This window comes from Chiloscyllium plagiosum, unplaced genomic scaffold (genome assembly GCF_037043375.1).
Source record: "Chiloscyllium plagiosum isolate Xiang-an unplaced genomic scaffold, Cpla_swu_hap1 HiC_scaffold_35, whole genome shotgun sequence".
In the NCBI taxonomy this organism is placed as follows: domain Eukaryota; kingdom Metazoa; phylum Chordata; class Chondrichthyes; order Orectolobiformes; family Hemiscylliidae; genus Chiloscyllium; species Chiloscyllium plagiosum.
This window is the reverse complement of record NW_028270173.1, coordinates 17,065,914-17,093,505: the sequence shown is the minus strand read 5'-3', so window position 1 is coordinate 17,093,505 and position 27,592 is coordinate 17,065,914. Positions and strand designations below refer to the sequence as shown.

General features: G+C 44.6%; 1 protein-coding gene across 2 annotated transcripts in view; it reads right to left on the bottom strand.

Annotated features, from left to right (window-relative positions):
* The window catches only part of slc44a4 (solute carrier family 44 member 4), a 93,121-nt gene that overhangs the window by 41,454 nt on the left and 24,075 nt on the right, over positions 1-27,592 (bottom strand). For both annotated transcript variants that reach the window (XM_043678174.2, XM_043678175.2), the window contains exons 2-3: positions 5,307-5,355; positions 1,206-1,279 (exon numbers count right to left, since the gene is read on the bottom strand). In XM_043678174.2, coding sequence (XP_043534109.1) covers positions 1,206-1,279; positions 5,307-5,355 — 123 coding nt within the window. The remainder of the gene's footprint in view (positions 1-1,205; positions 1,280-5,306; positions 5,356-27,592) is intronic.

The window sequence follows — 27,592 nt, the reverse complement described above, 5'->3', positions numbered from 1 at the left end:
TGGGGACAGAAAGGCAATCTGGAGTGTACAAGGCAATGGGACAGAACTCCTCTTTCAGTAGAGTCACACTGATCCCATGATGCAGTTGATAAAATGTCCAAGAAATGTAATCATTGAGGGGGAGGGATCCTTGGTGGCTCTCTCAGTACCAGCCCCTTTGGCAAACAGAACCACTTTATTTAAAAAGGAAGAACAAAAAGCAGGATATCTCAGTGCCATGAATTAACTGGTCCCAGCCCTGTCCTGCTGTGTAAATATTAGGCAGGATTCCAAAGATGTTCATGTTTGTGTCATAAACATTCACCGAGCTCAGTCTTTGCAGCATTCACAACCCATCCAACAGTGTAAACATCCACAAAACACCTTGCAAATGGTGTTCTATACCTGTTGAACAGATTTTCAAAATCTCCTGGGAAAGTCTAAAAAATGATGGAAATTAAGGTTAAGCCAACTGCGGTGAGGGTGGAGTGCAGCTTTTCTTTGCAATTATGCAATCAACTAATGGTGGTGCTTGACTGTTGAAAACAACAAATGTCCAATTCATCTTGCAGACATTAAAACACACTGCATCAAAACAGGTGCTTCGAGTGAGATGATGTCAAGCTTCCCAAGTGTTCTTGGAGCTGCACACACCGAACAAGTAGGGAATGTTTCATCACACTCCTGACTTGTGCCTTGTAGATGGCAGATAGGAAACAGGGAGGTGCATTATGCATTGCAGAATTCCTAGACTCCGCCAACACACCATACCAGTGTTATTGGTCCAGATCACTTTCAGGTCAGTCCTGGATCGAGAGACATGGGTTTAATGCAATAACGTGGATTTTAGGTAGGAGATCAATTGTGATTGGATCGAGTGGTGAAGGAGGATTGAGAGGCTGAGTGGCCTCTTTCAGAGCCCATTTAGGAGATTCTTATAGATAGACAAGGTGCAATTTGTCTTGATGCTCTTTGGGTAACATACAGGGTGAGAGAAGGCATAACAGGTAATATTCTTCCTCTTCCCCAAAGATTGGATCCACTGATCACCTGCCATTTTAGATCAAAAGATACGGAAGTCACTCAGGTGTAAAAGGTTGGAGTGGAAGGAGAGAAGGTCTGCGTGTGATGGAGGAGACCACAGGGTGGGGGTTTAAATCAGATATAACAAATCATGGCAATATAGTGACTGAGGAAGACAAAATTAAACCCAATGCAATACTTACCCAATATCCCCACGATCATGTAACCCACAATGAAGACCATAAACAGCACGCAGCAGAGGATGTCAGTGCAACTCCTGCAGGCAAAAGATGGACAGAGGTATTGAAGTCCGTAACCAGAAAAAAAAAATCAATGATTGAAATGTCCGCTCAGCAACTGGAGAGCACTGGCCCCCAGCTAGCTCCACAGATTAGTACCATCCAAGGGCATTGGAGACAGTCCATCAATTTTATTTTTTATTCATTCATGGGATGTGGGTGTCACTGGCTAGACCAGCATTTATTGGCCATCTGTAATTGCCCAGAGGGCTGTTAGGAGTCAACCACATTGCTGTGGGTCTAGAATCACAAGTAGGCCAGACCAGTTCAGGATGGCAGTATCCTTCCCTGAAGGACATTTCTTTCCCTGACAATTGACAATGGATTTAGTCATCATTAGACCTCTAATTCCAGATATATTTAATTCCACCATCTGTCTTGGAGGGATTTGAAAATGGGGTCCTCAGAACATTACCAAGGTCTCTAGATTAACAGTCCAGAGACAAAACCACTAAGCCATCCCCTCCCCCTTACTCTGAGCACCACATCCTTACCTTCCCAGTGTACATTTTGTGTTTCGGGATCATAGTTATCTAATATAAAAAGTGAACCATTCATAAGGAGTTTTTAAGATAGTTTATTACGTTTGTCAAGATGCAACAGCCTACATGTGATATATTACTTAAATCAGACAGAAAACGTAATGGGATCAACTTTACAAATGTTTAGACTCGTCAATAAGTTATGGTCATTTATTTCATGCCCAGGTGCATTGTGGTAAACTTCATATCATGAGGTGTAAAACTCACTCTGGTGGGTAACCAAACATCTTTGTGCAGGTTACCGCATATGTATTACAATTCCCACACTTCAATCAAATATCCACATGTCTCATGCTATCTTGTCTTTACACAGACATCGTCTGTTCTTTTACCTAAAGCTCTGACCGCATGACCTCGCTAGTAGCCTTGACAATTTGAATATCTCATTTGTTAAACATTTCTCTGCTCGAGCTTTGCTTGTTACAGCTAAAACTTTAATTCCTAATTTAAACAATACACGATAGTCGAGGTTAATTCACAAATGAGGACAAACGAGGTAGCTCCACAAAATGTCTTGATCACATTAAAGTGAAGGAGTGAAAGAGAATCCTGCTCTCTGGCCATGCCAATCAAAAACTCTTCCGAGTTTTCCTCCTACTTTTCCTGGTTCATCTTCCAGCTGAAGACATCAGCTGCCTGTTGAGCACTGCCACTTGACTAGGACTGCCCTGGAATCTGAGCACTTTCCTATATACCCTACGTCCAAGACCTGGCTGTTTACATTGTGTTAGCCACATGCCTGAATCCTTCTAGTCAGAGAGCACAGGAAAATTGCTCACAACATTAAAGTAACTGTCGCTCCCATGCTCAACCCCTCAGCTGGAGTCAGCTTTCATGATGTACAAATAGACTTTTGTTTTCCCTAAAGGACTGGGCTTCAGTGGCCTGGTAATCTTCATCTTTAAAATGCCTTTTGTCTTTGTTTTGAGAGAGATGTTTGGACATATAGGGAAAGATTCAAAACTTTCAGCTAAAAGGTTTCAAACTTGGCAAAAGGAAAAACGAGGGCCATAAATCCTTACACCAGGCCTCTGATGGGGGTAACGCAGCCCAACCTCTACGGGGACCCTTCACGCCAGCACCAACAAAAACAAAAAGCAAAATGTTGCAGACATTGGAAATCTGATGACAAAAAAATGCCTAAGATGATGGAAATTCTCAGGTCAGCCAACACCACTGGAGCGAAAAGCAAACTTAATGTGTCAGGTCGAGTTGACCTCTCACTAAAACACAGGCCTATTTTCAGCAGTGATGTAGAGGAGCCAGTGTTGGACTGGGGTGGATAAAGTTAAAAATCACAACACCAGGTTACAGTCCAACAGGTTTATCTGTAAGCATTATCTTTCGTAACACTGCTCCTTCAGGTGGTTGAAGGAGCAACGCTCCGAAAGCTAGTGCTTCCAAATAAACCTGTTGGACTATAACCTGGTGTTGTGTGATTTTAGTTTGAGCAGGTTTTGTTAGTGTCTCAATTGAAAACTCGTTTTCCTCACAGGCAAAGATACTGAAAGTGAATACTTGGCCAGGATACAATTCTGGCTCGCTTCAACCTGCCACCATGCCTATTTGGGATGGGCTTCACAAGGTTTTTAAAAAAAAAATCAGGAAAATGCTGTACAGAGAACAAGTCCCACGCACTTGTAACAACATTGCGTTGTACTTAGACTGCAACCTGATGTGTATCAATAAGGAGGTGGTCCCTTCATTCCCAGTTTATAAACACCTTTGCCCATAATTGGTTGCTTAACTAAAATGCCTGAAGCGCCTTTAAAAGGGAACGCCTCTATTCCCTTTTAAAGGAGCCACAGGATAATTGCATTTAAAAAGCGCCTTTAGTTAAAGCAATCTTCAGGTGCAACACAGGAGCACAAACAAAACTCAGTTCAATACCAAGCCACATGAGACGCTTTTGTAAACCCGTTCTAATATCCTGATCAACCCAAAACACTGACCAAGCGACCAAAGTATTTCACACAGTCAATTGTACCCTTCCAAGGCGAAAGTGAGGATTACAGATGCTGGAGATTACAGTCAAGAGAATGCGGTGCTGGAAAAGCACAGGTCAGGCAGCATCCGAGGAGCAGGAGAGTCGACGTTTGGGGCAGAAGTCCTTCATCAGGAATCACTCCTGCTCCTCGGATGCTGCCTGACCTGCTGTGCTTTTCCAGCACCACGGTCTCTCGACTGTACAGTACCTTTCTAATATCAGTGAAGCTGAATCTTGGTTTGAGGGGAGGTGGGAGGAAGGTTGTGTGCTCTGACAGAGAAAAGGAGAGGCAAGAAGATGAAAAAACAAACCAAAGTAAAAGTAAATTGAAAAATAAAAAGAAAGCAGCTATGGAGCACGGAACATAAAAAGAGACTACATTATGCCGCGCCCATTCCAATCACGTTATTGTACCCGGTTAAAACTGGGAAACAGTACATTAAACAGTGCTGCTTTATAAATAGCTGGGGGAGGGGGGGAAAGAGTCTCTTTCATAGACTTTTCATGGGTATTTTTATCTCCACAGTCATCTGCGAAACTAATAATCCCAAGTTTCAGACTCCTTCCATTTTTAGGAGCGAAGGTGAATCCCTAGTTAATGCATACACTTAAAAACAATTCATGTTCAATAAACAAGCATCGGAAAGTTAACAAAAAGGGAGATCTGAATTAATGTAGGCGGAAGTGAGGTCTGCAGATGCTGGAGATTAGAGTCGAGAGTGTGGTGTTGGAAAAGCACAGCAGGTCAGGCAGCATCCGAGGAGCAGGAGAATCGACATTTCAGGCATAAGCCCCAAAATTCCTCAAAAACCTTAATATAATGCACTTAGGCCACATTGTACCTTGGGCTCGCAAGTTGAAGAAGTGTGCGTAGCATTTGAGTATCGATCCTGTCCAAATCTCATCAGGGCACATCGAGAAACGGAATTCGATCACCATGGCACATTTGCAGACTCAGTCAGTGCCTTCCGACCAGGAACACACTGGGGAGTCTCCAAGAATTAAAAACTGACTGACTTACGAGCAAAGTAAGATCAATAGCTTATTTCGATGTCTGTTAACCGGTGTTTGCAGGTTTTGTATCAATAATTTAAAAGGAAGGAGTGAAGGCTCACTGGGTTGATTTGACAGATGTGATGCACAGGGTTCGAGTCAGAGCCAGAAAGTCAGGTCTTCAGCACTGAAGATTGCTGAAGGCCGGTCGGATTCAGGCCAGTCAAAAAGAACGATGTTCTACAATGGAAAGCTGAGTAATTCAGGTCATCAGTTGCTGGAGCTCAGAAGAATGGGAGGTGCATTGTACCGAAATGTACAAGCTTTTGAAGGGGCTTGATAGGGTAGCCAGTGAGTAGCTGGTTGGGGAAGCTAAAGCGCAGAGATCATTCAGCACCATGGTGGGGGAAACCTCTCCATCAAAAGACTCTTTGGGATTATCCACCCCAGAGTTGTGGGGACAGTACACGTTTTGAATCTTACCTGTTTTTGATTGGACCCCTGAAAGTCGGATCATATTTGGCTGGTTCCCCTGGTAACAAAACGGAAATATGAAGTGTTAGAGCAGCCTGCGTTTCAGCTGTTAGCTACAAATGCAACACCGCGTTCCACACCGCGCCACCCACCCCCACAACAACTTCCCTCACCAGCCCCCTCCCAGTGCCCAACAAACCCAGCTCCGTCTCAGGGGTTTTAAAACCACAGAAAAAGGTCAACACAGCAGTCAAACCAACCAACAAATTCACAGGAAAGGTGCAAGTAAACCAGCGGTAAGACTGCCTGAGATTCTAACTTTACTTACATTAAACCAGGACCGCTTAAGTGTCAAACGATTAGATGGGGGTGGAAATTCCAAAGTGCATTCAGGAGAGCTTTTTGTGCTGATCTGTACATAGTGCTACTGGGGATGGGGACAGCCCTAGACGTAATCCTGGGGAATGAAGGCAGCCAAGTGGTTGAAGTTAAAATGGACATGCATTTTGGGGATAGTGGTTGTAACGTTAAGTCTCAACGTCATAATGGAAAGGGAGAAGGAAAGTGCAGAAGTTGGGGTAAGGCCAATTTGCCTATCATTAGGCAGGATCTAGCAAACATGGACCGGGAGCAACTACTTGCAGATAAACCTATGTTTGCAAAGTGGGAATCTTTAAAACGTAGTATAGCGAGAATTCAGGGCCAGCGTGTCCCTCTAAAGGGTGACCGGCGAGGGCAGCAAGTCTAAGAAACCCTGGATGTCGAGTGACATTGAAAGTTTGGTTAAAAAAAAAGGAAAATTAAACATTGGTTAGGCCACAGACAGAATGCTGTGTGCGCTCAGTTCTATTGGAAGGATGTGACTGCACTACAGAGAGACACACAGAGAGACACACAGAGAGACACACAGAGAGACACACAGAGAGACACACAGAGAGACACACAGAGAGACACACAGAGAGACACACAGAGAGAGAGAGACAGAGAGAGAGACAGAGAGAGAGACAGAGAGAGAGACAGAGAGAGAGACAGAGAGAGAGACAGAGAGAGAGACAGAGAGAGAGACAGAGAGAGAGACAGAGAGAGAGACAGAGAGAGAGACAGAGAGCAAAGGAGATTCACCAGGATGGAGTTGAAAAATCTCAGTAACGAGAAGAGACTGGACAGGCTGGATTTGTTTTTCTAAGAGAGAGAGAGAGAGAGGAGGCGTACAAAATCATGAGGGGCATAGGCAGAGCAGATCACGAGAATTTGAGGAGGCTTCAAAGATCAGAGGGCAGACGTTTAAGGTGAGAAGCAAGTGGTTTAGAGGAGGATGGAGAAAAACAAAATATTTTCACCCAGAGAGTAGAAGAACATGAGACCTGAGGGGATGGTGGAAGCAGGTACTCAAGATTTAAGAAGCATCTGGATGAGCAATTAAAATATCAGAACATTGAAGGCTATTGATCAAGTATCGATTAGTGTAGTTTAGCATTTGTTGGTTGGTTGGTAGAAACATGGTGAGCCAAAGGGCCTGTTTCTGTGCTGAGAGATTAAGGAATGGCTGTTGATAAGTTGATAAAAGAAGATTTTAGTTTCTAAAATTTAAAATGAAAAGAACACCATTCAGTATTCCAAAACAATCATTGCACCAAAGCTTATTTTAAAATGCACTGGAGATTTATAAAAATGTGATATGCATTGAAAAAGAAGCTGCTTTACAGATGGAGACTATGTTTCAGGCACTGATCATGTTTACATCGATATTTTGAAAACGGATTTCATCTTTAAATAAAAAGGCTGTACATTTAAAAGGGGAGATTGGAGCATTCACTTTTACTTTGAAATCCAAATTCCCAAATGACAACAACAATATTAACAATAATACAAACATTCATCCAGAGTTACAACACTAGCATCTACCTGGTGGTGTGGAAAACTGTCCAGATATGTCCCATCTACAGGACAAATCCAACGCAGTCAGTCAATTAATGCCCCAGTCTACTCTCAGTAATCAGCAAGGTGAGGAAAGGGGTCATCGATAGTATTATCGAGTAGCACTTATTCAGCAATAACTTGCTTACAACTCTGTCAGTTTGAATTCTGCCAAGTCTACAGAGCTCCTAGAACAGCTGAACTCACAGTAGGAAGTGTGCCTGCCATTAATATCAAAGGCAGCATTTGACTGAGTGGATCAAGGAACCCTAGAAAAACTGAAGACGTGGGAACTGGGGAGGGGTGTGGGGAGAAGGAGGAGCTCTCCCACTGGTTAGAATCATATAGAGTCATACACCCTGGAGTCAAAGAGAGTCATACTTCATGGAAACAGACCCTTCAGTCCAACCAGTCCATGCTGAACATAATCCCAAACTAAACTAGTCCTACCTGCCTGCTCCTGGCCCACATCCCTCCAAACATTTCCTAATCATGTACTTATCCAATGTCTTTTAAATGTTGTAATTGAGGAAGACGGTTGTGCTTGTTTGAGGTCAGTCATCCAGGACATCTCTGCAAGAGTTCCTCGTGATAGTGCCCTAGGCCTAACAATCTACAGCTGCTTTGCCACTGACGTTTCCTCCATCTAAAAAAGGTCAAAAGTGGGGATGTTTGCCAATGATTGCACAGTGTTCAGCACCATTTAATGACTCCTCAGGTACTGAACAGTTCAAATGCAGCAACTGGAAGTCAGAGTTGTGGTCACAGACTTCAAGGAGCCATTCTGCAAAACACTCAACTATACACATTCAGCCAAGCCATTGTGAAAGATTCCAGGTCATGAACAAACTGAATCAAAACAACTGTAGGTGAATCACGGTTTCATTTAGAAGGTGGGATGGTGATAAGGAAGGACATGAAGTGTTGCATTTCTGCTTTTTAATGTTTAAAAGATATCATAGAGAAGGTTTGGCAGTGACTGAGGAGGATTGCATGAAGGCTTCTACCCAGTTACTTCCTCAAGATTCAATAAACATTGGCTTCACAAGACGTGCCCCTTTTAACATCATGTTGACTATTCATTAATTCTATTCTGTCAAAGATCAGGTTTGCTGAAACCGACAGCACCAATGTATCGGGGAATCAGCTAAACCAAAACACACAAAAAGACAAGCCAAGACTAGGAGAAAGTGAGGACTGCAGATGCTGGAGATCAGAGTTGAGAGTGTGGTGCTGGATAAGCACAGCAGGTCAGGCAGCATCCGAGGAGCAGGAGAGTCAATGTTTCGGGCATAAGCCTTTCATCAGGAATGTGGGCCACGTTCCTGATGAAGGGCTTATGCTTGAAACATCAACTCTCCTGCTCCCCGGATGCTGCCTGACCTGCTTTGCTTATCCAGCGCCACACTTTTTGACCACAAGCTAGGATTAGTCTAGTCTCAAGACCAGATTTGCAAAACTGGGATCAGTAAGGATTAGGGTTAGATAGTTGGGAGGACAGCCCAGTTGTAACACTGGGGAAAGATCAACATGATCTCATTGAGCAGGAGAACAGACTCAAATAGACCTACTTCTACATTTTATGATTTAACATGGTGGCATATTGGTAATGTCACTGGACTAGTTACCTGGAGGACATGGTGAATCTTCTAGGAAAATGGGTACAAATCTCAACATTATTGGAATTACCATTCAGTTGAATGGAGTATAGAGTTAGTCTCAGTTAGAGTTATCATCAATTGTTTGGAGAAAAAGAAAAGACTCATCAGGTTCACTGATGTGCTTAGGGAAGGAAATCTGCCTTCGTCACCCAGTCAGGCCTACATGTGACTCTAGACCCACAGCAATGTGACTCAAACATCCTCTGGAATGAGACCACACTTGGGAATGGGCAATAAATGCTAGCTTGCCAGTGACATCATCATCCTGTTGAGGCCTGAATAAAAACAAAAACAAGTCCCTGAGTCACTAACAACTAAAACACAATTCTATACGTTAGAGCAGACTGCAGATCAAAGTCCTAGCAACAAACACAGCATGTTACCTCAGGGAAACCGATCTGCGATTGAGAAAGGCATGGAAATCTGAAGAACATTAGCATTTCTGACTGTGTACTAATTTTGAATTAATCACTACCATTAAACTTCTGAATAATTATTCTCTGTAGTCTTATCAGACAAAGTGGTCCACTTCAACAAATCGCTCTCTCCAGCACTGATACACAATGGCAGCAAGAGTTTACACACAAGGTACATTGCAGTAATTCACAAAGCACCCTTCGACTGAACTAACCCACCATCTAGAAGGACAAGGGCAGCAGGTGTGTCGGGAACACCACCATCTGCAAGTTCCCCTCTGAGAAATTCACCACTGTTACTTGGAAATATGTCACTGTCACTGGGTCAAAATCCTAGAACGCCCATCCTAATGAATCTATCACAGCACAGTTCAAGGCAGCAGGCTACCACTACCTTCAAGGGCAACTAGGGATGGGCATTATATGATGGCCTAGCCAACGATACCCACATCCCATGAATGCATTTTTCAAAACTACTGTTATGGACTAGGCCACACCACTCAAACACTTTCTTAAGCAGGAAGCCCAGACCATAACGTTGCAATTTGTTTTGCTAAGGGTACAGTGAAAATTACCCAGAGTCAGTTAGTGATGCTGATTTCCAGGTTTTAAAAACAGAAAAAACGTTATTCACAAAATTACACAACGAAACACAAAGGACAGAATAAAGAACCCCTACAGAACTTAGTCTATCCAATCTAGCCTTAATTATGCTGTTCCAAATATACACAACAGTCCCAGTAAGCAAATCCACCCCCCCCCCCCCCCCCCGACTTAAAATACAGTTAAACAAAATGAAATAGATGCTTACAGGTTGAAGTCAGAAGGGCAGAAAGAGAACGTTTAGGAAACGGTTTCCACACAGCCCACAGTTGAACTCCTAACTAGTTCTGGACTGAACTGCTCAGCTAGAGAGCTGACCACTCCCCTTCCATTATATAGGTCTAAAACATAACCACTTTGGCCTGAAGTCTCATCTGTTTACATACAAAGGTCTCTCAAAATCCTTTTCATATCTGTACCAAACTAGTCTAAATTGGAGACTGGCCTGTTTACGACCCCTCTGAAAAAAAAAATCAAGGACAAAAAAAAAAAGAGACCAGCTTTGTGACACTACTTTATCGTTCCTTCACTGTTGCTGGGTCAAAAACTTGGAACTCCCTCCCTAATAACACAGTGGGTGTTTCTATACCTGAGAACTGCAGTGGTTTGACAGGGCAGCCCACTTTCTCCAAGATAAGTGGGGATGGGCACTAAATGCTGGCCCAGGCAGCAATGCTCAAATCCCATGAACAATTTTTTTTAAAAAATGAACAAAGTGATCAATTTGACAAATCAAACTGTAGTTGACCTTTACCTCAATTTTATATCCCTCAAAACCCTTACTTTCAAACTTCAATTCATTTCGCTCAGTCTCAAAAATTTCAAGTCACACAGATCTTCCTCTTCAATCTTCTATCTACTTTCTCAACAGCATTTGAGTTCCGATGTGCATGATGGTGTGTATATAAAGCACTATCCTCATGTCACAATCACTGATAGTGCTTATGGTTCACGAGTCATTTTTGGGCTGTCAGAAGGCATCGAACTCACCTTTCACAGTCTCTAACACACTGATCACTTATTGTGAAGAGCAGGCCTTAGCAACACACTCCTCACTGCTAAAACAGTGTTAAGATATGCTTCAAGACAAAGGAATGTAAGCAAGCCATCAAGTCTTTTGTTCTGCCATTGAAATGAAATCATAACGTAATTAAAACTCAACACCAGGTTATAGTCCAGATTTATTGGGAAGTACTAGATTTTGGTGTGCTGTTTCTTCGTCAGGTAGCCAGTCAGGACTAGCTGCCTGAAGGACCAGTGCTCCGAACGTTAGTACTTCCAAATAAACTTGTTGGACTATAACCTGGCATTGAGAGAGTTTTAACTTTGTCCACCCCAATCCAACACCAGCACTTCCTCCTCCTCATCATCTAACAGTGCTCAACTCCACTTTCCTTCCCTATATCCATCATCAGTGATTCCCTTATGGATTAAAATGTTGCCAGTTTCAGCCTTGAATATACTTGATTTCCCAGTCTCGCAGACCTTGACAATAAAGAATTCCACAAACTCACCACTCCCCATGAGAAGAAATTCCTCATCTGTCCCAAACGGACGAGCTCTTACTCAGATTATCCTCGTTTCTCTCTTGTGGGAGAGTCTCTTTATGCATCTACCCTGTTGTGAAGTGTCCTATGAATTTTCTATGTTCCAATAAAGATCCCCTCCCAATCTTCTGTATTACAAGCCCGAGCTACTCCTCACCCCAAGATAACTGCTCCAAACCCAGGAGCAACCGACTGAACCTTCTCTGGACTCCAGTTCGTTAAGATCTTTCCTTAGATAAGGGGTCCAAAAACTGTTCACAGATACAAAGTGTGGCCTGACTAGTGCCTGGTATAGGTTTAGCAAAGTATTGTTTTACTCCAAGCAGTTTTATTCATCTCATTCTCCCAGCTCTCTCTTTCTGCCGCCCGCCCCGCCCCCCCCCCACCCCCACCCCCCACAAATCTATGGGCTGTGGGCAACTTCAGCATTTGTGGTTCATCTCTATTTGCCTAAGAGAGCAGTTAAGAGTCAAGCATGTTGTTATGGGTCACATGGTACACATATGCTAGACTTTGGCAAGGATGGGATTCCAACAAATTAATGATCGCTTCATGGTCTCTCATGAAATTTTGATTCCAGATATATTCAGAAATTATTTAAGTTTCGTGGTGGGATTTGAAACCATGACCCTAGAGCTTTAGCCTAGGCCTCTGGATGAACTAATCCAGGGACATTACTATCACAACTAGCTCAAACTAAGTTTTGCTTTCTCACCATTCAGTCTAATCTCAGTCAATCTTTCCGTGCTGTATGACTCTTCCTCATCTGCCGACCATTCTGCCCATTAACTCTCACTGGACTATACCCGCTAGAATTTGAGGTGGGGGAGGATCTGATAGAAACATATAAAAATTACGAAGAGATTAGATGAGATAGAAGCAGAGAGGTTGCTTTCAAAGGGTGAAACTAGAGGTATAGCCTCAAAGTAAGGGGGACCAGATTTCTGACAGAGTTGAAGAGGAACTTCTTCACCCAAAGGGTTGTGAATCTGTGGAATTCCCTGCCCAGTGAAGCAGTTGAGGCTACCTCTCTGAATGTTTTTATAGGCAAAGATAGATAGATTTTTGATTAGTAAAGGAATTAAGGGTTCAGATGAGCGGGAGGGTAAGTGGAGTAGAGTCCCCAAAAAGATCAGCCATGATCTTATTAAATGGAAGAGCAGACTGGAGCACCAGATGACCTATTCCTGCTTCTTTTTCCTTCCTCCTTAAACCTCTCCCTTCTACACACCCCCTGTATTAAAATCATTACTAATTGCAGCAGCCCTGCTCCCACCCCCAACACCAATAACCGATTTACCCCAGAACACAGAGTTGGACAGTCTGAAAACGGAATGGGGGGCAAACAATTACTTCCTCAAACACCAAAAGCGAAGAAAACATTTCAGTGATGCAGTCAGGTAACAGCAGCTCAGTTAGATTGTACACAATTCACAGTCCACAGGGAGCAGAGCTGTCCCTTCAGAGGATTGACAAACAGATGGTGCAGCACACAGTAAGTCTCACCACAGCCTCACCTCATCGGTAATACCGAGCACCGCAGTTTACCAAACAGACAAGAGCATTGCAACCCTGGATAAATATTGACAAAAGAACCACACAAACTCCCCACCCCAGGAGCACAATGTTCTCCAACCAATCCACATCCAAATTGCAGAATCAAACCTCCTCCCTCCTCAGCCACCAAGACATGCCATCCCAGGAGTAGAGCTCTTTTGCCAACCCTCCCACCCTACCCTGAGCCCGGCCCTGTAACAAACATAATGGCTCACCAGTTGGTCAGAGACCCACAGAGCCCCAATATAATGAACACACCCCTAGGAATTGAAGTTTGTAATTCTTAGACATGACGCCTCACTCACTGCATTTTAACAGTTATTCTTATCAGAACACAGTGGCTGGCCAGATATGGAGGAGGAGGCTTCAAAGTGGGAGCCTACAGATCTTTCCCCCAAAGTTTCTCTGACATCCACGCCTCGAGATGAAATGCAAGCCGCAATGTGAAAGAAGAGTTTAATTTTCTTTAAAAATCACATTCCTCAGGCTCTCTATAAATTCATAAAGGTAAACCTCAACAAGAATACTTTGATGCAACGGTAAAGCAGACCCTCCTCACAAAAGATTGAGGGAGTGCCACACCGTTAGTGGCTCTGTTAAATCACCATCCTGTCTCCCCCTCTCTGGAAAACGTAAACTACTAAGTAATCTAATCTAATCTAATCTACCTCATTGCAATGATTTGGAGAGGATGCAGATTAGATTCTCCTACAGTGTGGGAACAGGCCCTTCAGCCAAACAAGTCCATACCGACCCTCCGCAGAGTAACCCACCCAGACCCATTTCCCTCTGACTAATGCATCAACTACCATGGGCAATTTGGCATGGCCAATTCACCCTGACCTGCACATCTTTGGACTGTGGGAGGAAACCCACGCAGACACTGGGAGAATGGGCATCTGTCTGTGTGGAGTTTGCACAAGGTGGGAATTGAACCCAGGTTCCTGGCACTGTGAGGCAGCAGTGCTAACCACTGAGCCACTGTGCCACCCACTTGAGGCTACAAGAAAATCAGTCACATGGTATTCTTGTGGTGCAGTGATCATGTCTCTACCTCTAGACCATGAGACGTGGGTTGAAGTCCCACCTGCTGCAGGAATGTATAGTATCAGGCATTAGCTTATTGACTGGTCGAGCAGGCTTGACAGGCTGAATAGCCTACTCCTGCTCCTTTTTCATAAGGAGTAGGATGTGGAGTGGGCCATTCGGCCCCTTATGTCTGCTGCACCGTTCACCTTGATCATGGCTGATCTGCCCTAGGCCTCTGTTCCTCTTCAATGCCAATTCACCTTTTGATATTTCAAAAACTTTTGTACCTCTTTTCAAATGCTTTCCACGATCTAGCCTCCAGAGCACGGAGGTAGAGAAAATGACATTCATTACCCCTCTCTGGGAGAAGAGACTTTCTTGCAACTGTTTTAAATGTCTGTTCCTTTATTCTGTAACTATGACCTGGAGCTGAGATTATCTGGCTAATGGAAACTTCTTCCCATCATTTAACCATCCCTCAGAATCTTGTGAATTTCAATAAGATCATCCCTCATTTTTCACACGTTTGTCAGAGCACAGGGATTGTCTGCAGACTGGGCAATATTTATCCCTTAATCAAGATGATCAAAAAAAAACCCTAGCAGCTGCATGTCCGTTACCTCATTGCTGTTGTGGGATTTTGCTGTCCACAAAGTCTCAGAGCACATTTCGTACATTGCAACATTACTTGACTACACTTCACAAAGCTCTTCATCGGCTGTTAAAGACCTGAGCTCAGGGAAGGCACCGCTGCTTCTGTCTTGCAAATGATTCGAAAGGAGGGCTGTTCTCTGCGAGCAACACAAAACTAAACGCATGGACACGCGGAGACTTGTTATATCCGCGCGGCGCTCTGACTCCTTTAGAAATTCAAATCAGGCGAGGCTTTCGGAGACTTGCTCCTGGTTTAAAAATTAATCAGAACAAATCGGTTACCCGAGAGGCAGCTATGCAGAACAACACAGTACAGTTCCGCACGGCTGCTCGATTAACAATGAGCGCGGTTGCATTCATAATGAGAGAGCTCAAGTGTTAACAGGGATCAGAGACAGCGAAGGTTAACTCTCAGATAGGGGAAAGGCAGTGCACACAAGCAAAACCCACAGTCATTCAACACTATTTCACAACAGTTGAAATCGCATCACGCTTCCAGCTCTGAATTTGGACACGCTCAAAAGACAGAGGGAAGTCATTCAACGATTGTAATAGGCCTAACCACAGCCTCTTCCCCTCTATTGCTGTCGCTCCCGGGCCTTACAGCTGCAGGCGGAGGTAGAGAAGCCAAAAGCTTCAGGGAGGGAATTCCAGAGCGCAGAGCGGAGGCGGTAGACCCGGGTGACAATCCCAATGCAACGCGGAGGGAATCTTTCAGATGTGTTGTCAAACCGACATCCTGACTGCTCTCTTGGGTGGAGGCACGTTACCCTTTTTAAGGAAGAGCAAGTTTTGATTTGATTTGATTTGATTTATTATTGTCGCGCGTACCCAGGTATGGTACAAAGTTCTGTTTTGCGAGCAGTACAGGCAGGTCATAACATACAGGGGGATAGAACAGAGCGAGGAATACAACGTTACTGCTGCAAAGAAAAGTGCACCAGGGAGAGATTGACATTAGGTTTGAAATTTGAAAGGTCCACTCAGAAGTCTAGGACAAGTCATGAGGACAGTGCTAAGCTGGAAGTTTGGAACTGGGGTGAGGTGGGGGAAAGGGGAAATGAATAAACTGTTGAAGTCCACATTGATGCCCTGGGGTTGAAGTGTTCTGAGGCGGAAGATGAGGCATTCTTCCTCAGGCATCTGGTGGTGAGGGAGTGGCGAAGGAAGTCCAGGACCTCCATGTCCTCGGCAGAGTGGGAGGGAGATTTGAAATATTGGGCCACAGGGTGGTGTGGTTGATTGGTGCGGGTGTCATGGAGATGTTCCCTAAAGCGCTCTGCTAGGAGGCGTCCAGTCTCCCCAATGTAGAGGAGACCGCATCGGGAGCAACGGATACAATAAATAATATTGGTGGATGTGCAGGTAAAACTTTGATGGATGTGGAAGGCTCCTTTAGGGCCTTGTTGGACAGTGCTGAGCTGGAAGTTTGGAACTGGGGTGAGGTGGGGGGGGAAAAGGGGAAAATGAGGAAACAGTTGAAGTCCACATTGATGCCCTGGGGTTGAAGTGACTTGTCCTACCTGCCTATCTTCTTTTCCACCTATCCACTCTACCCTCCTCCCTGACCTATCACCTTCATCTATGCTACTTTCTCCCCACCCCCACCCTCCTCTCACTTATCTCTCCACCCTTCACGCTCTCTGCCTTTATTCCTGATGAAGGGCTTTTGCCCGAAACATCGATTTTACTGCTCCTCAGATACTGCCTGAACTGCTGTGTTCTTCCAGCACCACTATTCCAGAATCTGCAGTCATTGTTTTTACCTTATGCCTAAACATCTATTCTCCTGCTTCTGGAATGCTGCCTAACTTGCTGTGCTTTTCCAGTGCCACACATTTTGACTTTAATCTCCAGCATCTACAGTCCTCAATTGCTCCTGTTCTTTGATGATGTTGACAGAGGCAGCCAGAAGTGTAGGTGAAATCAAATGGATGGGAGGTTGGCTTGCATGGACTGGACTGTATCAGAGCACTCTGTAGTTTTACAGTCCTGGGCAGAGCAGTTGCCATAGAAAGATGTGATGCACCCAGCTTGAATGTTTTCTATGGTGCAGAGATAAAAGTTGGAGAGAGTATCCTTATAGACATGTCAACTTCCTTAGCCTCCTGAGGAAGTAGAGACACTATTGTATCTTTTTGATGTTGCATCAATATGGGTGGTCCACGACAGATTGTTGGTGATTGTCACCCCTAGGAGCTTGGCTCAAAAACACAACTCCCACAGCTACCTGGACTACACCTCCTTCCAGCCTATCTCCTGTAAAAAGATCATCGCTCATTACCAATTCCTCTGCCTCTGCTGTATCTGTTCCCAGGATGTCCAATTCTACCACGAAACATCCCAAATGGCCGCCTTCTTCAAAAACTAATTTCCCCTTCCACATGATCGACAATGCTCTCCAGCATATCTCCACCACTTCCCACTCCTCCACCCTTGATCCAAATGGGATCAATGTGGATTTCACCAGTTTCCTCATTTTCCCTCCCCCAACCTTATCTCAGTCCCAAAGTCTCCAACTTGGCCCCTCTCCCTTGACTGGTCCTACCTGTCCCTCTTCCGCCCTGCCCATCTGCTCCACCCTTCCCTCCAACCTATCATTTCCACCCACACCTTCAACTATCTATCACATTCCCAGTTACCATTCCCCCAGCCCTAACCCCCTCCCATTTATCTCAGTCCCCCTGGCCCACAAGCCTCATTCCCAATTAAGGGAAACTGCCCAAAAGGTAGATTCTCCTGCTCCTCCGATGCTGCCTGACCTGCTGTGCTTTTCCAAAGTCACACTTTAAAAACCTATCCAGTCATGATTGAATGGTGGAGCAGACTCAATGGGCTAATGGCCTAATTTCTGCTCCGCTGTCATGTACATGAGTGCGCACGTGTATCGATCAGGTGCTCTGGTTTCCTCCCACAGTCCAAGGATGTGCAGGCTAGGTGAATTGGCCATGGGAAATGAAGGGTTCCAGGGGTGGGGTGGGGTGGGTATGGGTGGGATGCTCTTCAGAGGGTCAGTGTGGATTCAATAGGATGAATGGCCCGCTTCCACACTGCTGTTTGTGGACTTCCTACATTCCAACAGTGAAATATATGTCGGAAGGGCTTCAAGGCAGACAAATCTGTCTTTCTAGTGCATATTAGATCTCCCAGTCCTGGATTCATGTTCAAATTCCCTGGCACAAGTACAGAAAAGGGCTAGGGAAAGTGAGAAGAGAGAAACAAGTGGTTAATGTTTGTCTGGTATGACTGTTCTTCAGAATTTTTCCAGCATTTGGTGTGTTTGCTTCAGATCTCTAGCATCTGCAGTATTCTCTTTTCATTCAAATACCTTGGATACCTCTGGGGACTGTAGTCCCCATTGTCACCAGCTCCCCCAGCATAACTGAGCTCATAAATCCAAGTTAGATCCTTCCGTTTTGATGAAGAGTCACCGGATCTGAAACATTTAACTCTGCTTCCTCCCCACGGATGCTGCTAGACCCGCTGAGTTTCTTCAGCGATTTCTGTTTTTGTTTCAGATCCTGCTGCATTTTGTAACAATCGGATCCCAAAGCTCAACAAATACTTTAAGATCTACATCGGCACTGGAGAAGGGAGTGAGGTGAAGTTAAAGCAGTGGTATGACTGTAATATATCACTCTGAAGTGCCAAATTCCTTTAATACTTTTTGTGACAAGATTTGTACTTGTATATAGCAATTCAATGGGGGGGAAAAAAGTGGGCAGTATTGTGGGCTCAAGAATAGACAATAGGTGTAGGAGTAGGCCATTCTGCTCTTCGAGCCTGCACCACCATTCAATATGATCATGGCTGATCATCCTTAAATCAGTATCCTGTTCCTTCCTTATCTCCATAACCCTTGATTCCACAATCCTTGAGAGCTCTATCCAACTCTTCCTTAAATGAATCCAGAGACTGGGCCTCCACTGCCTTCTGGGGCAGAGCATTCCACACACTCACCACTCTGGGTGAAAAAGTTTCTCCTCATCGCTGTCCTAAATAGCCTACCCCTTGTTTTTAAGTGTGTCCTCTGGTTCAGGACTCACCCATCAGCGGAAACATGTTTCCTGCCTCCAGAGTGTCCTTTCCTTTAATAATCTTATATGTCTCAATCAGATCCCCTCTCAAGTCTTCTAAACTCAAGGGTATACAAGCCCAGTCACTCCAATCTTTCAACACAAGACAGTCCCACCATTCCAGGAATTGACCTTGTGAACCTACGCTGCACTCCCTCAATAGCTAGAATGTCTTTCCTCAAATTTGGAGACCAGAACTGCACACAATACTCCAGGTGTGGTCTCACCAGGACCCTGTACAGCTCTTAGAAGAACCTCTTTCCTTATTTTCTCAATCCCTCTTATTATGAAGGCCAGCATGCTATTAGCCTTCTTCACTACCTGCTGTACCTGCATGCTTGCCTTCATTAACTGGTGTACAAGAACACCCAGATCTCTGTACTGCCCCTTTACCTAAATTGACTCCATTGAGGTAGTACTCTGCCTTCCTGTTCTTGCCACCAAAGTGGATAACCATACATTTATTCACATTAAACTGCATCTGCCATGCATCTGTCCACTCACCTAACCTGTCCAGGTCACCCTGTAATCTCCTCACATTTCACCCTGCCACCCAGCTTAGTATCGTCAGCAAGTTTGCTAATGTTACTATTAATACCATCTTCTATATCATTAATATATATTGTAAAAAGCTACGGTCCCAGCAGAAATCCCTGTGGTACCCCACTGGTCACTGCCTGCCATTCCGAAAGGGAGCCGTTTATCACTACTGTTTCCTGTCAGCCAACCAATTTTCAATCCAAGTCAGTACTTTGCCCCCAATACCATGCACCCTAATTTTGCTCACTAACCTCCTATGTGGGACTTTATCAAAGGCTTTCTGAAAGTCCAGGTATACTACATCCACTGGATCTCCCTTGTCCATCTTCAGAGTTACATCCTCAAAAAATTCCAGAAGATTAGTCAAGCATGATTTCCCCTTCATAAATCCATGCTGACTCTGACCTACCCTGTTACTGCTATCCAGATGTGTTGTAATTTCATCCTTTATAATTGACTCCAGCATCCTTCCCACCACTGAAGTCAAACTAACTGGTCTGTAATTCTGTTTTCTCTCTCCCTCCTTTCTTAAAAAGTGGGACAACATTAGCCACCCTCCAATCCGCAGGAACTGATTCTGAATCTATTGAATTCTGGAAAATAATCACCAATGCGTCCACGATTTCTAGAGCCACCTCCTTCAAAACCCTGGGATGCAGACCATCAGGCACTGGGGACTTATCAACCTTCAGACCTAACAGTTTCTCCAACACCAATTCCTGGCAAATATAAATTCCCTTCAGTTCAGGTCCTTCAGCCACTGTTATCTCTGGGAGATTGCTCGTGTCTTCCCCAGTGAACACAGACCTGAAGTATCAATTCAATTCTTCTGCCATTTCTTTGTTCCCCGTAATATATTCCCCTGTTTCTGTCTTCAATGGCCCAATTTTAGTCTTAACCATTTTTTTCCCTTTCACATACCTAAAAAAGCTTTTACTATCCTCCTTTATATTATTGGCCAGTTTACCTTTGTACCTCAAAATTTTCTCTGCGTATTTCCTTCTGAGTAATCCTCTGTTGTTCTTTAAAAGCTTCTCAGTCCTCAGTTTTCCCACTCATCTTTGCTATGTTATACTTTTTCCCCTTTTGTCTTTATATGGTCCTTAACTTCCCTCGTCAGCCACGGCCACCCCTGCCTCCTCATAGGATCGATCTTCCTTTTTGGAATGAACTGATCCTGCATCTTCTGCATTATACCCAGAAATATCTGCCATTGTTCCTCCACTGTCATCCCTGCTAAGGTATTGCACCATTGAACTTTGGCCAGCTCCTCCCTCATAGCTCTATCGTTCCCTTTATTCAACTGAAATATTGTCACTACCGATTGTACCCTCTCCCTTTCAAATTGCAGATTGTAGCTTATTATATTATGGTCACTACTTCCTAATGGTTCCTTCACTTCGAGGTCCCTGAACAATTCTGGTTTGTTGCACAATACCAGATCCAGAATTGCCTTCTCCCTGGTAGGCTCCAGCACCAGCTGTTCTAAGAATCCATCTCGGAGGCACTCCACAAAGTCTCTTTCCTGAGGTCCAATACCATCCTGATTCTCCCAGTCTACCTGCATGTTGAAATCCCCCATAACAACTGTAGTAACATCTTTGCGACAGGCCAATTTCAGCTCCTGATTCAACTTACACCTGACATCCATACTACTGTTTGGGGGCCTATAGATAACTTCCATGAGCGTCTTTCTACCCTTAGAATTTCTCAGCTCTATCCATCCCGATTCTAGGTCTCCCCGCGCAAGGGACAGAATATCATCCCTTACCAACAGGGCCACCACACCCCTTCTGTCCGTCAGTCTGTCATTATAACCTTGAATATTCATTTTCCAGGCCCTGTCCACTTGAAGCCACGTCTCAGTTATCCCCACAATATCATAGCTGCCAATTTCCAAAAGAACCTCAAGTTCATCCATCTTATTTCTAATACTTCTTGCATTCATATATAGTATTTTTATATATAGTAACCAGACCTATATAGTGGCTCGACTGGTTTATTTGGAGATTAAAAAGCAGTGAGATTTAAACTACTTTGCATGGAGTATGAATTGGGAGGTCATGTGACTATACAGAACACCGGTTAGGCCACATTTGGAACAGTCTTCAATTTCCTGCTAAACGAAGGATGTTATGAAACTTGAAAGGGTTGAGAAAAGATTTACAAGGATGTTGCCAGGGTTGGAGGGTTTGAGCTATATGGAGAGACTGACTAGACTGGGGCTGTTTTCCCTGGAGTGTCGGAGGTTGACGGGTGACCTTATAGAGGTTTACAAAATTATGAGGGGCATGTGTAGGATAAATAGACAATGTCTCTTCCCTGGGGTGGGGGTGGGAAAAAAAAAAAAAGGAGAGTCCAGAACTAGATTAGATTACAATAGATAGATTCCCTACAGTGTGGAACAAGCCATTTGGCCCAATACGTCCATACCAACCCTCCAAACAGTAAACCATCCAGACCCATTTCCCTCTGACTAATGCACCTAACACTATTGGCAATTTAGCATGGCCAATTCACCTGATCTACATGTCTTTGGAGTGTGAGGAAACCGGAGCACCCAGAAGAAACCCACACAGACAAAATGTTCAATCTCCCCACAGACAGTTGCCAGAGGCTAGAATTGAACCCAGGTCCCTGACACTGAGGCAGCAGTGCTAACCACTGAGCCATAATAGGTTTAGGATGAGAAGGGAAAGATTTAAAAGGGACCTAAGGGGCAACCCTTTCATGCAGTGGGTGCTGCAATGTATGGAATGAGCTGCCAAAGGAAGTGGAGGCGGCTGGTACAATTACAACATATAAAAAAAAGGTATCTGGATAGGTATATGAATAGGAGGGGTTGGGGGGGGGGGCGGGGTTTGAACCAAATGCTGGCAAATGGGACGAGATTAGGTTAGGATATCTGGTCTGCATGGACAAGGTGGACCGAAAGGTCTGTTTCCGTGCTGTGCACCTCGGACTCAGGAGGGGGAAACAGGAAAGTCAGGTTTCACTGGGAGAGTGGGAGGCCACCAATGGGCAGGGAACAAACCCGACAATCAACATTCGGGGATTGGTTCTCCTGAGAGGATCACAATTCCCGCTCCTTTTCAAATGTAGGTAACCGTCCAGTTGACTCCTAACTTCCAGGAACAGCCAGCCACCCAGTCAGTAACATGCAGCATTTCCATGACAATCAAACTCGGGGGGGCAGGTAGATTGATTCTGGGCAAGAGCAGGAACATCGTTTGGAGAGAAAATGTTCAGGCACGGAAAGCAGCCGTTCGGCCCATCGGTTGAACGTACTAGCCACCCATCCTCCTCCCACTGACCTAGGGCTACAGTGCTTCAGGTAGGCACACCAATTCATTTGAAATAGGTTTCGGGTTTCCACTGAGCATAATGCAGACACAGCCCCGGTCTGCATGACAAAACATTTTCCTCACAAAATAAAAACACACATTGCTGGAAAGGCTAAGCAGGCCGGGCAACATCTGGGAGAGAAATCAGAGTTAATGTTTCGGGCGGAGTGAACGTCTCTCAGAATCAGACCTTTTCCTTGCAGTTTCTGTGTTTGTACCGGATTTACAACAGGTTTTATTTTTAAAATAAAAATGCTTTCCTCATTCGCGTTCTGAACATGGGCAACTGGAGCCAAAACGTTGACTCGGTTCCTCTCTCCTTAGATGCTGGTTGTTCACATCACCCCCCCACCCTCAAACAAACAAATAAATGCTGCTTTTGCTGAGAATTTCCCTGGAATCCCCTCTAACCTTTCTTGGTATTTTCTCACCAATCTCTTCAGACACACTTCTGCAGAAGACGGGCCTTGAACCCAGGCCTCCCAACCCAGAAGTATGGACATTACCACTGCCACACAATACCCTTCCCCACTGATTCTTCTCCGGTTCATCTTCAGGACAGAGCACCTGGTGACTGACTCACCACTAGAGGAAAACAAGTCTTCCTTGCCCATTCTGTTCAAGCCCCTCGTTATTTTGTTCATCTCGATAAAGTCACCTCACTGCCCCAAGAGGAGAAATAAAAGACAACCCTAGCCCCTTAAATCTTTGCTCAAAAGCGGCTTCTTTTGAGCCCTGGCAACGTTCTTTGGAAATGTCCTCTTACAATGGTTAGCACTGCTGCCTCACAGGTTCGATACCAGCCTTGGGCGACTGTCTATGTGGAGTTTGCACATTCTCCCTCATGTCTGTTTGGGCTTCCTCCTATAGTGAGAGAGACACATGCGGGCTAGCTAGATTAGCCACAGGAACTGCAGGGTGAGGTGCTCTCTGGAGGGTCTCGATGGGCTGAATGGCCTCTTATAACAAATTGACAGTACTGACACTCGACAGTAATGGGACCCATCTGTACTCAGTCTCTCTCACACTACCAGATTAGGTTCACTACAGTATGGAAACAGGCCCTGCGGCCCAACACTTTCACACCGACCCTCTGAAGAGTAACCCACCCATTCCCCTGCCCTTTATTTATCCACCTAATCCATAGTGTTAGGTGCACATCTTTGGACTGTAGGAGAAAACCCATGCAGACATGGGGACAATGTGCAGACTCCACACAGTCAGTTGCCAGAGGCTAGAATCGAACCCAGCTCCGTGGTACTGAGGTAGCAGTGCTAACCACTGAGCTATTGTGCCAACCTCATTCTTTCTGATCTTCGCTGCCATTTTGAACAAGTCAGGTAAACTCCAGAAACTTTCAGATTTAGGAAATGCCTAGCTGAAACAACTTTACAGCATCAACTCCATACATTCCATTCCGTAAATTATGCACTTCAGTTTTTTTTTAAAAAAAGATTTCCCTTGCACACAACAGCACAGGCACGTTCAGAAAGTTACATCTTTTCTTACCCGATCTATAATCCTCTGTGTTGAGTGTGGTGCTGGAAAAGCACAACAGGTCAGGCAGCATCCAAGGAGCAGGCATTCCTGATGAAGGGTTTATGCCCAAAACGTCGACTCTTCTGTTCCTCGGATGCTGCCTGACCTGCTGTGCTTTTCCAACAACACATTCTCCAGTCCACACTTTCTCCCGCAATCCCAGTGGTCCTTAGAGGATTCTCTTTTCTGTCATTTAACCCCTTCCAGCCCATCGCGGACCTGTCCTAGCCATCCCTGCTCAATTATATCTCCAAATTCTCTCAATCCCGGATCGGAGACAAACTGAAATGTTCTAAGAAAAAAAAAGTATTTTTAAATGGTGAGAGGACAAAGATTTAAAGAAAAAAAGAGTGGGGGGCATTTTTTAAAAAAAAAAACATGGAGTGGTTCCTGTGTGGAATGAACTTCCTGAGAAAGTAGTGGATGCGGTACAGTCAATGTTTAAAGGCATTTGGGTAAGTTCATGAATAAGGAATATTTGGAATGATATGGGCCAAGCACAGGCAGGTGGGACTACTTTAGTTTAGCATTATGGTCAGCATGGACTAGTTGGACCTAAGGATCTGTTTTTGTGCTATGACTATTAAGTGTGTCAAATGAAAACTGCAGATGCTAGAATCCAAAGGTAGTCAAGAACTTAGCAAGCCAGGCAGCATCAGGAGGTAGAGTAGCCAATGTTTTGGGTGTAACCCTTCTTCAGAGCTTGGGGGTAAGGTGAGCTACAGATAAAGGAAGGGGGTTGGGAAAGGGAGAGGGGTGGAGTGGTGAAGTAGTGATAGGTAAACACAGGTAGAGGATATGGCCTGGTTGGTCAATGGGAGGAATGAATCAGATTGGTGGCTGGAAGGGTCAGTCAGAGGGATGGATGGGAGAGCGAGGGGCTGGAAGGAGTGTTAGGGATGGAAATAGAGGTTATTTGAAATGGGAGAACTCAAATGTTGAGTTCTGGGCTGTAGGCTGCGCAGGCGGAAGATTAAGGTGTTACTCCAAGTTGTGGTCTGATTCACTGTGGCAGTGGAGGAGGCAGAGGATGGTCAGGTCAGAAAGGGAGTGGGAAGTAGGCGGTGACTGGCAACTCAGGTCAGCCTCTGTAGGTCCAGCTGAGATGCTTGGCAAAATGTGCCCTTACTTGACATTCAGTCTCACCAATGTAGAGAAGACTGTTTATTCTCTCCAAAGATGCCATCTCCTGCTCTCATATTTCTTGTTTTAGAAAATTTCAGATCTCCAGCAATAATGTGCTTTTTGGGTTACACTTCCATAAATTATGCACTTTAGGAATTGTATTGTCCTATAAACTAAGCCAACAGGGCGAGGGAAATTTCAATTCTGCCAGATCAACTGGAAGCTGCACTTCTAGTAATGCAAAATATTTACCGTTCAGAAACAGGCTCTTTAGCCCATCTGTTCCATGCTGATGTTTATTCTCCACATGATCCTCTTCCATTATGTTATCGATGGACCGTTCTGTTCACTTCTGCTCCAAACACTTTTCTAGCTTCCCATCAAATGCATCTCTGGATGCCCCCATTTTGTCCCACATTTCCAAGATGTGCAGTGTAGGTGGATTGGCAATGGTAAATTGCCCCATAGCGTGCAGGGGCATGTAGGCTAGCTGTGTTAGCCATGAGAAATGTGGGATATCTGAATGGCCTTTAACTGCCCAATAGGGATTCTAGGACTCCATGTAGAACCACTCCCAGTCACACCCAGTTCCATATTGACACCATTCTCTGGCTAAAGAAGGGAGAGTTGGAAGTTTCCACTGAATTTATTTATTTATTAATGATTTTCTTACATTGGTGACCTCTGTTATGACCCTACAGTGGAAACATCTTGTCTGTACCTCCCCCATTGAATGCCGTCATAACCTTCAAGCCCCGTCAGGTTTCTCCACCCCAAACAGTCTTTTCTCTTGCTCGAAGGACAAGCCCAGTCTGTTCGTTCTCCCATGCTTTCAGTGTTCAGAATCTCAATTGCAACTTCCCCAAGGCTGTTTTATGTCCCTGGTAATCTTGGTGATCAGAGCACTGCACAATGCTGATAAACTTGGTTATTCCCAAGATCAATTCAGCATCTCCCCTGTTGTGACTTTTGAGCGGCGTGCACTCCTGTGTTAGATGGCAAGGTTGCCAACAGTACTATGGCCTTTCACTCTCTCCTCAAACAGACTGCTTATTAGATCAGACTTAGAAACAGATACATTATCAAACTTCCTGGAGATATCCAGTGACAAAGAGCATTATTATACAAGTATTTGCATATGTACATTTAATTAATCACTATCTAACTCTGACATGATACTGCCACTCTAACAGGAGTGACAAAAAACCCAGTCATTGAATATTAAAGATATACAGCATGGAAACGGACCCTTTGGTCCAATCCGTTCATGCCGACCAGATATCCCAACCCAATCTAGTTCCACCTGCCAACACCCGGCCCATACCCCTCCAAGATTACGAGAGAGCTTGACTCATTAGAAGCGGAGAAGACTTTTACCCTCACTGACAAAATCAGGGTTAAGGGACATCAATACAACAGTGTCACTAACAAATCCTACTGGGGAATTCAGGAGGAGCCTCTTGATCCAGAAAGCGAGAGTGAGACAACTCACCCACACAGAGTGGTCAAGGCCGCTGGATTCATTCAGAGGGGAGGCTGGAGGGTGAAAACAGGAGAAGGCTAATGTTGGCAGGGTTTGATTGGGGGGGGGGGGGGGGGGGGGGGGAAGAAGGAGGAAGGGAGAAAAACTCGAGCTTTGATTCAAGCCATCACTAACACAGTACTGAAAGAGTTCTGCACTGCTAGAGATGCCATTTTTCAGATAAGACCGCATATTCTTTCTTGGTTGGATGCAAGATTAAATCCACTAGGCAATTTTTCCAAAAGAAAAAAAAAAAGAGAATTCTTGCCTAGTCAATATCTATTCTGCAAGCCATACCACTAAAATAACCAGGATCCATGTCAGTTTGTGGGATATTGCCGTGAAGAATTGAACCACTGCATATCCTGTGGTGGTGATTATACCTCACAGGGGAACATATGTGAAGCACATTTGAATATCCTGAGGTCATAAAAGTCACAAATGGTCATTATTACAGGGTACTGTGAAGTGTTTTCTAACATGAAAGGATCATGCAAAATTCCCCAAGTTATAGTGAGATATTTTCAATCAACCTGTTCAGAGATGGTCCACTGCTTTTTGTAATTTCAAAATAATGCCTTGGAAGTGAACACAGGAGGTATGATTAGCAAGTTGCAGAGGGTACCAAAATTGGAGGGGTAATGGACAATGAAGAAGGTTAACACAGTACAATGGGATCTTGATCAGATGATCAGGTGGGCAGAGGAGTGGCAGATGGAGTTTAATTTAGACAAATGTGAGGTGCGGCATTTTTGAAAGGCAAAT